At 40.9% G+C, this 11781-nt stretch overlaps 1 protein-coding gene across 1 annotated transcript; it reads right to left on the minus strand.

The window, feature by feature from the left end:
• Positions 1–6643: 6643 nt before the first annotated feature.
• Positions 6644–11760, minus strand: RPL24 (ribosomal protein L24). The gene is made up of 6 exons (XM_054045241.1): positions 11670–11760; positions 11478–11553; positions 9985–10095; positions 8079–8215; positions 7383–7446; positions 6644–6774 (listed from the first exon to the last, which is right to left on the minus strand). The coding sequence occupies exons 1-6, from the start codon at positions 11672–11674 to the stop codon at positions 6694–6696; spliced, it is 474 nt and encodes a 157-aa protein (XP_053901216.1). The 5' UTR covers positions 11675–11760; the 3' UTR covers positions 6644–6693.
• Between the last annotated feature and the right edge of the window lie 21 nt (positions 11761–11781).

Below are 11781 nucleotides of genomic sequence, written 5' to 3' on the forward strand. Positions count from 1 at the left end.
GGTGCAATCTTTCTGTAATTTTCAGAGTTACTGTTTTCGTATCTGTCAAAGACTTTAGTTACAGAATTAGCTTTGTTGAATCCTTTTAGGACCTGACTTAAGTCCTCAGCAGCCAATTCATCAAATGTGTGGAATTTGTCTCCAGCCATCGTTTGTATGAATTGTGGTTTCTTTGTTGCATGCTTTTAGCTCATGAGATCTTTCAGCTTGAGCTTCCAGCTGATGCCCAATTCAGCTTTGTCTGCTCTTCTCATTGTTCTGTCAGCATGGAATAGGGACATAGACACAGGTTCTATTGAAACATAATTTCTGCATCTTACTAAGGACAGGGCTCTACAGAAAACAGTTTCTGGACTGATAACTGCTGTGACCTCCCTTGCCAGACTTAAACTTGGTCTTCTTGGCTATGTCACCAAATGTTTTGATATCAGATTTCTTGAGTGGGCTGAAGAAGCTGTCTCTTTTATCAGGATTGCATACTTTTCACAAATCTCTCCATTTATTCTTCACCAATATCTGCTATTTTCAGTAGAGATTCTTGTACATCTGACATTGCATGCAGTAGATATATTGATAAGTACCCCTGGGCCTGATTCAGGGTCAAATAGGTTTATGATATTGTTAAAGACATGTTTAGTAAAAACAGTAACGTGCTCTTCATCCCTCTTCAGTGCAGAGACAAGAACTTGTTTATGAACTTTGCTATGAGCATTGTGTGGAAGGTGGCAAAGACATGTGGTACAGCCAGGCTATAATTTTTATTAGTCAAATTACATCCAAAGTTCCTGACAGGGGACAGCCCCCCCACAGTAACTTGCATCCCCTTGATCCTGTGTCAGTTCTTGGGGGCCCTCACTGCAGGGGGAGCCAACCTCAAACTAGGAGGATCTCGGACTGCCTCCATTTGCCTGCTAGCATCACGTCCCCTCTCATCTCAACTCCTGAAAGGGGAACTCAACCCCCAGCTAGTATTGCCATCAAGTGCATTGGTGGGGTGGTGCCCCTGTGGGAGTACTGTGGCTTGCATTTGCCAATAGGGGGTTAGACACGATGCCCCCATCTCTTAAGGAGGTACCCTTGGGATGCCCACTATGTTACCTTTTTGGATCTGGAGCCTAAATCAGAGTTCTCATACTAGGTATCTGCCAAAAGTTGCAACAACTAAATGATTCTCTCATAGGTCCAACTGTGGCCTCTGGGACAGGGAGAATCCCAGCTGTCCAGTTGACCAAAAGCCAACCCTTAGGTTTTGCTGTGAGGAAGACAAAAAAACCCAAAAAAACCTAACCAGCCACTGCCAATCTGGTGGTATGGGAAAAAATTCCTTCCCAGCCTAAGTGGCAACTAGCATAGCTTGCGGCGACCTAGACAAAGGAGGGAGGGAGGGTTGACTTCTGGAAACAAGAAAACAGAAAGTGGCACTGTGTACCTATCATGGCTCCAAGTCTCATGCCAAATACCGAGACACCATATGGTTCAAAACCTTGTGACAAATCCCACAAGCCTACCCTGGAAGCACTGTAAGAGCTGATAATCTTGTTGAACCTAACTCATCCTGTCATCTCCCATCATAGGAGCCACCAAAACACACCCCTCGCTAGGCTCGGGGCCCATTTGTCTTCACTACTACTTGCGAAGCACTTCTTTCATAGCTTTTGCATACTCCTCTACCCCGTTATAACGCTGTCCTTGGGAGCCAAAAATTTTTACCGTGTTATAGCGCGGTTTCACCTATATCGAACTTGCTTTGATCCAGAGGAGCGCTGCTTTACCGCGTTATATCTGAATTCATGTTATATAGGGTCACGTTATATCGGGGTAGAGGTGTATTTATAGTATGAAGCTATGTATTGTCATTTCTAACACTGAGTAAGTATCACTGTTAAAAAACTAGTTTCTCTAAATATTCAAAGGCTAGTACTGCATTTATATAGGCAATTACAAAATAAAACCTTCTACCAGGCAGACTATATGCTACAGAATACGTACAAAAGCTTACAAATGGAGAAGCATGCATTAAGAATTCATATACATTTATATCCATCTGCTGTCTACTACAAACTATGGGCATGCAATCTACTGCTACTGGTGTACAGCTTTCAGTGCGAGACTAATCTGGTCAGCAAAGTTCAGTTGAAAATATAGAAAACTGTTATAACAATGTGAGATACTTTGACAATTAAGAATATGCGATGTGAAAAGATTTAATGTTAGTATACTTGCCTTTGCAAAACCAGTAAAACTCTTTTAATACATTGTCTTTTGGTAGCTTTGACAAATAAACACATTAAGGTGTTGAAATTAACTTAAACAGTAAAAAGTGTAGCCAGTCATGCTGCATTGTAAAAAAAGATACTTATGTTGGGTACCATTGTTTCACCTTGCTTACCATCTTACCCACTTGACAGCTTCCCATACCTCATCTAAATGTACATAAAATAAGCTTTTGAATGATGTGTGTATATATTAAATTCCAAAAAATATAGCCATTTTTGGAGAATTGCTGCATACCCGAGTTATTTCTGAGTTTCTGTCTATAGCTGCAGGTTAAACCTGAGGCTTTCTACAGCAGAGAACTGAGCTAGTAGGATAGCACTGGTGTAAAATTCTAATAATGCAGCATGTCCACCCTAATTATGTTGTTTCGATTGCAGTTTTGCCCCCTGTTCACACTTGCATTGACTACATAAAATTGCAGTGTTATTTGAGTACCTATCAACGTTTCCTTGATAGAGTGGTTTCTGAAAGCCCAAAAGAACTGTGGAAAAAGGTGAAACTTTGGTGAAGGATCCTTGCCTGAAAATGGAGGCCAAGATAAACACGCAACTCTCACTCTACTCAGAAAGGAAGGGGTCTGCTAGTGTTTTTCCAAAGCACTTGACATGACTGCACTTAAGTGGCAAATATGCTGAGAGCCAAACCAATAGTTTACTGCATTTTTGATGTAAGGCCATGCACTTCAAAGCAGCAGAACCCATAGGACTTGATGTGGGCTTTTACTAGTTGGAGTACTATTTTTGGCCTTACCCCAGTCAAGCCAGAGACTACTGGGATGACACCTTGCAACCTAGGCTGAACAGGAGGCTGCATAACCAGGTCCCACATATTTGTGCTGAGTTTTGCCACTGGTGTGTGGGGAATATCTACTTACTGTGAAAGTCAGGGAGCAATCTGGCAAGTTCATGATGGACACTGTTGCTATGAAGGAAGTGCATGGCAGTACATACTAAATGAAAGAGGTATGTAACTGAGGGATTTAAAGAATGGGAACTCCTTTACTGGTGGAGTTATTGAATGAACACAGGGGTTCCAGCTTTTTCCTCCCATCCCTCAAAACAAGCCCAGTTGTACATTAACAGGAAGTAATAATTAGCTACTGAAACTGTCATGGTGCAAGCCTCACTGGATCATTGTGGCATATTATATCTATATCTAGAAAAGTGCACAACACATTAAGAATGCTGATTTCTCAGAACTATTCTCACTAAATGACATTAAGGGTGTCAAGCCACTGATTCTGGGCAACACCACACAGCTGCTTTATTGGTAAAGAAATCATTCCATGATTACACATATTTGGAGAGATGCTGATTCAGTTACATGCAACAATGGCAGGATAGAGACAGTGTACTTTGGAGAAAGGGGGGGAAAGATGTTGGTCATCCACAAGAGTTCAGCAACTAATATAGGCATTATGTTGAAATAAAGGTGAGGTAGTCATTGAAATTATACAGTGAGACTTGAAGTAAACTATGCCCGACAAGCTGTTGTACCCACAGCTCGTTATTAGTTCAATCCATTCAGTGCTGTAATTAGAAGTGCTCTGTGCAGTTTGAAATGATGGGAAACAAGGCAGAAAGTGAACTAAATACCATCTTTGCATTACCCATCAGCTATTCTGGTAATGTTTCCCTGTTTATTTTTAACACAAATTATGTCCTTAAGCCTGTATTTCCATACTCTCCATTTTAAGTACAAATAACTTCTGGCTTTTGTATTTTTAATACTACAATATTTTAATGAGAATTCATAGCCTTAAAAACAGCTTAATATAGCTTTTGGTTTGGGAATAGTTAGCAATTGAAGTTGTCAACTAAATTTTAAGTACTCAATCCCACTAGCATATGTGTTTTGATCTTCCTTTCTGTATACTTGCAGGAAACATCTTGTAATTGGTGGAAATAGAGACTGAAGGTCTTAAATTTTAAACTGGGGCTGTCGATTAATCACAGTTAACTCATGCGATTAACTCAAAAAAAAAATCACAATTGCACTGTTAAACAATAGAATACAATTGAAATGTATTAAATATGTTTTTGTACATTTTAAAAAATATTGATAGTACAACAGAATACAAAGTGTACAGTGCTCACATTTTTATTACAAATATTTGCACTTTAAAAATGATAAAATTAGTATTTTTCAATTCACCTCATAAGTACTTAGTGCAATCTCTATCATCAAAGTGTAATTTACAAATGTAGATTTTTTGCTACATAACTGTACTCAAAAAACAAAATAATATAAAAAACTTTAGGGCCTACAAGTCTACTCAATCCTACTTCTTGTTCAGCCAATTGCTCAGACAAACAAGTTTGCTTACATTTATGGGAGATACTGCAGACTGCTTATTTACAATGTCACCTGAAAGTGAGAATAGGCGTTAGCATGGCACTTTTGTAGCTAGCATTGCAAGGTATTTACGTGCCAGATATGCTAAACATTTGTATGCCCCTTCATATTTGGCCACCATTCCGAAGGACATGCTTCCATGCTGATGATGCTCGTTAAAAAAAAATGCGTTAATTAAATTTGTGACTGAACTCCTTGGGGAAGAATTGTGTCTCCTGTTTTACCTGCATTCTGCCATATATTTCATCTTATAGCAATCTCAGATGATGACTCAGCACATGTTCGTTTTAAGAACATTTTTGTCAAATCTGCTGTGAAATACAAAGAAGGTACCAATGTGAGATTTCTAAGCATAGCTACAGCACTCGACCCAAAGTTTAAGAATCTGAAGTGCCTTCTAAAATCTGAAAGGGACAAGGTGTGAATACTTTCAGATGTCTTAAAAGAGTAACACTCCGATGCAGAACCCAAAACCACTAAAAAAGAAAGAAAAAAAAAAAAAAAAAATCAACCTTCTGCTGGTGGCATCTGAATCAGATATGAAAATGAACATGCGTCGGTCTGTTCTGCTTTGGATTGTTATCAAGCAGAACCCATCATCAGCCTGGATGCATGTATTTTGTAATGGTGGGTGAAGCATGAAGGGACATATGAATCTTTAGCACATCTGGCACGTAAATATCTTCCGATGCCAGCTACAAAAGTGACATGTGAATGCCTGTTCTTACCTTCAGGTGCCATTGTAATCAAGATGTGGGCAGCATGCTCTGCAACTTGTAACCAAACTTGTTTGTCTGAGTGACTGGCTGAAGTAGGACTGAGTAGATTTGTAAGTTCTAAAGTTTTACATTGTTTTGTTTTTGAATGCAGGTTTTTTTGTACAGAATTCTATTCTAATTCATTATAAAGATACCACTTTTTGTTTTTTACAGTGCAAATATTTGTAATAAAGATAAATATGAAGTGAGCACTGTACACTTTGTATTCTTTAACTGAAATCAATATATTTGAAAATGTAGAAAACATCCAAAATATTTAAATAAATGGTATTCTATTGTTTAACAGTGCGATTAATCACAATTTTTTAAATCACTTGACAGCCCTATTTTAAATCCTAGACCAGGGGTTCTCAAACTTGGGGTCAGGACCCCTCAGGGGGTCACAAGGTTCTTATATGTGGGGTCACAAGGTGTCAGCCTCCACCCCAAACCCCACTTTGCCTCCAGCATTTATAATGGTGTTATAAATTTAAAAACACTTTTTATATATTTAAAGAGGCGTCACACTCAGAGGCTTTCCATGTGAAAGGAGTCACCAGTTCAAAGTTTGAGAACCACTGCCCTAGACCCTACTTAAAGGTCTCTCTTATGCCACTCACCTCACACCATTTGAGTGGGGTTTACACTTAGTGTGGTCCTATTTTGACCCTCTAGCAGACAGTCTCCCGAAAGAAATCAGCTTTACTCATACCACTGCACAGTGCAGACATAGCATCCTATTTAAAAGTCTAGAGGACCCGGCTTGTACTGTAGGGCAGATCCCTCCAGCAACTGCAACCACCACCAATACAGAAAGCAAAGTATAATTTCTAAGGATATGTCCACACAGCAAAGAAAAACCCAGGGCTGGCCTGTGCCAGCTCTCTCAGGCTCAGGAGGCTCCAACTGGGGGGCTGTTTCATTGCTGTGTAGACTTCTGGGTTCAGACTGGGAGCCCAAGCTCTGGAACCCTCCTGCCTCACAGGGTCCAGCTGTGGTTGACAAGTTGCTGTTTAGACACACCCTAAAAGTGCCTTATTGGAATCCCGTATGGTTAACAGTTACACCCTGAACTCAGCCAGTTACTACTGTATGTAATTGTGGTTACATTTGATCCCGTTGCCTTCCAATAGCGAAGGTAAATTTTTGTACAGGGAGTAGGCATATTTTCATTACCTAGTCAGCCAAAGCAGACTTTATCACTCTTTAAATGAGCCCATATATTTAAACCTAATAAAACACTGCACAAGTCATGAAGGTCAGTCACATGTTTATTTAATGCAACCAACTACTGTTTGACAAGTTAGCGCTTTCCACCAACACGAGGAGCAGAAACTTTCACTGGTTTCATAATCTTTTGTTTAGGTGCAGCCTTTGTGGGAGCCTGTAAAGAGACATTAAAGATGATTGAGGGGATGAAATTTAGTTCTCCAAAACAAATGTTTCCATTTTTGGCTTTGAAAAGCTTTGCCAAATAATCATTTAATTAGAACATTTATGTCAAGTCTACTAGAGATAAGACACCAAAGAACTGACTGGCACTGCATAACATTGTCGTCACTATATATATGCTGTATTACCATTACTCACTTCAGCATGGCCTTATCACAGTTTAAGCTCAAGTATTCATGCTGCTAATTACCTGGAGGACAAAGTAGATGCTAGTGCTTCCCAAAATAGGCATACATCAACACATTAATACACAGTCACTTATGGGGCTACTGAACTAATTATCTAGCCAAAGTGTTCTCTCAGAGGCAGTTCACAACTGAGGAATCCTGATAAGATAGCAGTATTTTAAGTATAAGATTACTTTTTCAGATATTGTTCACCCTGAATAACCTGTGTTAAGCTTTAACACAAAGCCTGGGCAATGTGGTTTCGATAACACAGAATGCTGAAGTTTCCAGTTAAAACATTTTACACTACCATATACAACCGTATTTCAGGATGCAATTAGACAGCACCTATTCATTGCCGAATGGATGTTACCTTTGTTGTAGAGGGTGTAGACTTCTTGGTTGCCTGCTTAGCCTTCTTGGCTTCTTTGGCAGCCCTGTTAATTTATAGCAAGAACGATAATGAACAAATTAACAGCTATTTATTTCTCCCACTCACCCAGATCACTCCCTTTCAAAAGGGAAGCAAGTTCTATTAAAATAGGCGAAGTAATTAAAAAGTCCCCATGAGACTAAAACTTAAAAATAAGATATGTTGGCTCTCCTGTCTTCAGCCACATGAAGCATCCCCAAAAGTTCACCAAGGCCCTTAGATTAGTTATATAACAAGACGCTTGAGTATCATGACAAACTACATTTCCCATGTCCTGCACTGTATTTCCTCAGTATTTCAGAAATTATTTCCTCACCCACCTTGTCTCTCTCTATTTCCTCACAAATTTTTATTAAATATTAGTAAAATGGCAAGTCTCGTTAAGATACCCTGACATCATACCCAAGTATTGGGATAATGCTAAATTTTTAAAAGCTCAAGCAATATTAACAAATTTTATGTAATTTAGTATTTTACAGTCCCAAGCAATTAGTAGTGAATCTCTCTAAGTTTGTTTTCAACAGCCTGCAGCATGCAAAGCACAGAGCTCTTCCACAGCTTAGGGATTTGTAAAGGAAATCATAATCCATAATTTTGGAATTAAGGAGATTGCTGCAACTGACTAGAGATTCTCACCTAATGGCTTGTTCCCGCTGGGCCTTTCGCACTTCAGGCTTCTGATTTCTCTTGGCCATTATTTCAGCCAAAGATGCACCAGTGATAGCCCTCTGGAACTTGACTGCACGGCGTGTGCGCTTCTTTTGTATTTCTTCCTAAAATGGGAGAGGTTTAAAATAGATTAGTGCTACAAAAAATTAAATAAAAATACAAACGAACAAAAAACCCACAAGGGGCAATTAGCAAAGTGGTTGCTGGGAAGTCCAAATTTATCTGCAGCTATCAAACAGTCATACAGTATACAGAATTACTGTAGTATCTCAGATACATCAAAAAGGAAATTACTCTGTCTTGGCGAATATTGACTAATGGTAACGACTATCTCTACTTTATGTGCAGACAAATGAATCCAACAGTAATAGTCACTGAATTCACAGACCATTACAATGTATAGAAAATAGCTACCTAAAAATTAATCTTTTTAAACATAAATTCCTTATGACTGACTAGAAACAGAATGCCAATTAGCTATATCCAGCTTATTTATTCTAATGGTCATGGAATGAACTTCAAAACATACGATGAATCTTTAGGAAACACTACAAAACCTTCCTCTTTGACAAAAGCTTTCCCTGCATAACCAGAGTATCAGCTACACTGCTCCTCCAGACCTCTTTCCAAAGTCCTACATTCAAGAACAACTTTCTATAACCCCAAAAGGAAGAAGAATCAGAGAGGCTGTTTGGACTCCGCAAGGGACTTCAACACTGCCAGCCTATTTTAAGTGGCAGATGCTCAGGTATCACAGTGAAGAGCAGCTGTACAAAACCATAAAATAACAGTTTTGTTCTTCCTCCTTGTCTGACATTCAGTGAAAAAAATTGAAATAAAAAGTGCATCTTGTTACAGGTTAACCGGGGCACCAGACAGTTGTCCTGCTTGCTGGCCCTGGCTTTTATACACAGAAAAATAGTTGTGGCAGATGGGCCATGGAGGGCGTTTTTTTTTTTTTTTTTAAGCATGTTGGCAGGGGAGGGGGAAGAGGAAGTGGCTCAGAAAGAAAGAGGTTGATAACCCCTGGGTGTAGACATACCCTAGCCATAGTTCTCTGCGCCAGTCAAACCAAATGCTAGAAACCCTCCTAACTTACTAGGATTTTACAGAACACTTTCCATTATATGACTAAGATCTTTAAAAGCCCATACACCTGGAACATAAATAAGGCCACTGGAAATACCCACAGAAGAAATGCCACACTGTAGTCCTGATTAAAATACCTTTGTATCTCATAAAATTTCAACTTCACAGGCAAAATTTTCATACAGATGGGAGCATTTTTGATATCAGTTGTTTGCAAAGATAACATTCTAAAACTAGTTTACCATACCACCACAAGCAGTGCATTTATAAAATTTCACTTTTAGAAAAACAAAACAATCAAAGTTACCGCCTATGGATTAACCAAGCACCCCACTGTTTACAGATCAACTTTTAAGTCATGAACTGTTAGTCAGTTTGTCAGTCCCTAGGCCAGCATGGCCCTGATTGAGGCCTCTTGTGCTCAACAAATAGCCACCTTTCAAATGTGAACCAACATAATACTATCTCCCCAAGACTGCAACCATGGTATCAGATTAACCAGTCTTCATTTCAATGTGCTGGTCATTAGCAAAGCTGGGAGTCTAAGCATTGGAACTACATGGAGATAGTGTCTCTGTGTGTGAATGTCTTCACAGTCATGATGGCTTGAAAAACCTCTTTACAAACATGAAGGTTTACATTCTACAGAACTCAATAGTTTCGGCTCCCTATGATGTCCAGAGAAACCTTTCACTTACCTGCTTGGTAAACTAGATTAAACTTTCAAGTGAAGAATGTTTTTTAGTCAAAGCAGTGTTAGTCACAACACATGAAGTATACTTACAGACTGCCCTTTCTTGTGTTTGCGCCTGTACAGAACAGTCCAGTTGATCTGACGGGGGTTTCTCTTGGAAAGAAATGCAGACTCGCATTTTGCATTCAAAAACTGGAAAACCTGGGAAGTCGAACACTTATTTTTAAGGCAACTTTGTTGCTAGTAAAATACCAACAGAAAACATAATTGTAGTTGTTAGGTATCCTTTCCACATCACTGATGCATTGAAGCCTTAAACTCATTTTTTTTAAGTACCGCCTCTTCTAAAGAAAAATTCAAATACATGTACCACATGACATCATATTCAAAGCATCTTTTGAGATTAAAATAAATCAAACTATACATTGTTATTAAGAAAAATGGTGTGTTATAGTACAGAAAGACATTCTTCTATGGACCATAGCATCCTAGTGCAAATTAAGACTAATTTCTAGGTTTATGTTTAATAATCTGCATGCTAGTCTTTTCATGGCAAAAACAACAAGAAAATGCTACATGATATCTGAAAGTAAAGAAATTCAAACATCAACTTATATCCCTGCTTTCCATCTAACCATCTGGGTGACCAATGAAAGCATAAACATTTAAACACAAATTTCAAGACTTGAGTCAATGGTTATACTGTGTATCAGGCTAAATGTCTGACTACTCCAGTGAGTACAAACAATTTTCCAGTACACAGGAACTGGAAGCAGGCAGTTCTTCGATAAAACCAATGATTAATGCTTGATCCCTGATCACAAAATTTCACCAAAATCCCAGCTCTCATAATGTTCACATGTAAAGCCTTGCTTTCAACAGTAGGCAAGCGAATGTGGCACCAATTGTGTAGTACAATCTATGCTTTTAAAAAAGCCATCCCCACCTGGGTGGGTGGGGGGAGATAATGCCAAGATAAAAAATGTCAGGACATTTAGGCCAATGTTTGCCGAGATTCACTACACTACTACTCAGGGGGAGTCAAACCTTAATGCTTTCAGGGGAACAAAAGAGCTTCTGTCTCCAAGAAAGGAGCATCTGTCTGAAGTTTAATCTTAGTGACCCAGGCACAGTGAACTCCATCCCACTCAGCGTATTGGCTTTGGCAGCACAAACGGGTGAATCAATCTACCCGAGATTCAAAACTTTCTACAGGGCCTAGTGATGTCAGACCTGATGCTTAAAGCCACCCCTCTCCCAACCGCGAGTGAGCTACTCTTTGCCCTCAGAACCTCAGGCGACAGCAGGACGTTGCCTGCTCCCGCAGCCCGCCAGACCCAGACGCACCACAGTCCCCTCGCCAGGACGGCCGGGCTACGAGGCCCCAGCGCGCAGCCCCACCCGAGAGGGGAGCCGGGGCCGGCTCGTTCACCCAGTGGCCTCAGGCCGCCCGCCGCTTCCATTCAGCAGCCGGGCGGGCGGGGGGGGGCCGCCGCTCGCAGGCCGGCGCCACGATCCCGCGTGGGGGTGCGCTTGACCCCGCCCCCAAGCCCGTGGACCCCGCTCCGAGCCCGGCCCCTCACCTTGCCGTCCGTGCGGGCGTAGCGGCGGCCGTGACCCGGGTAGATCTTGTAGCCGCTGAAGCTGCACAGCTCGACCCTGCGGGGGGGAGAAAGCAGAGCGGGTTAGCGCCGCGGGGGAGCCCGGCCCGGCCCCGCGCGGGGGCTCGGCCTGGAGGATGGGGCCGGATGGTCTCGCCGGTCGGCGGCACTTACTTCATGATGGCGCCGGCAGCTCCAACGACTCCAGCGGCCAAGAGAAAGAGAGGATCATGGGAAACTGCCTTCTATACCCGGCGCAGAGCACGCTGGGAAACGCGTGCCGCGC

This window comes from Malaclemys terrapin, chromosome 1, assembly GCF_027887155.1.
Source record: "Malaclemys terrapin pileata isolate rMalTer1 chromosome 1, rMalTer1.hap1, whole genome shotgun sequence".
NCBI lineage: Eukaryota > Metazoa > Chordata > Testudines > Emydidae > Malaclemys > Malaclemys terrapin.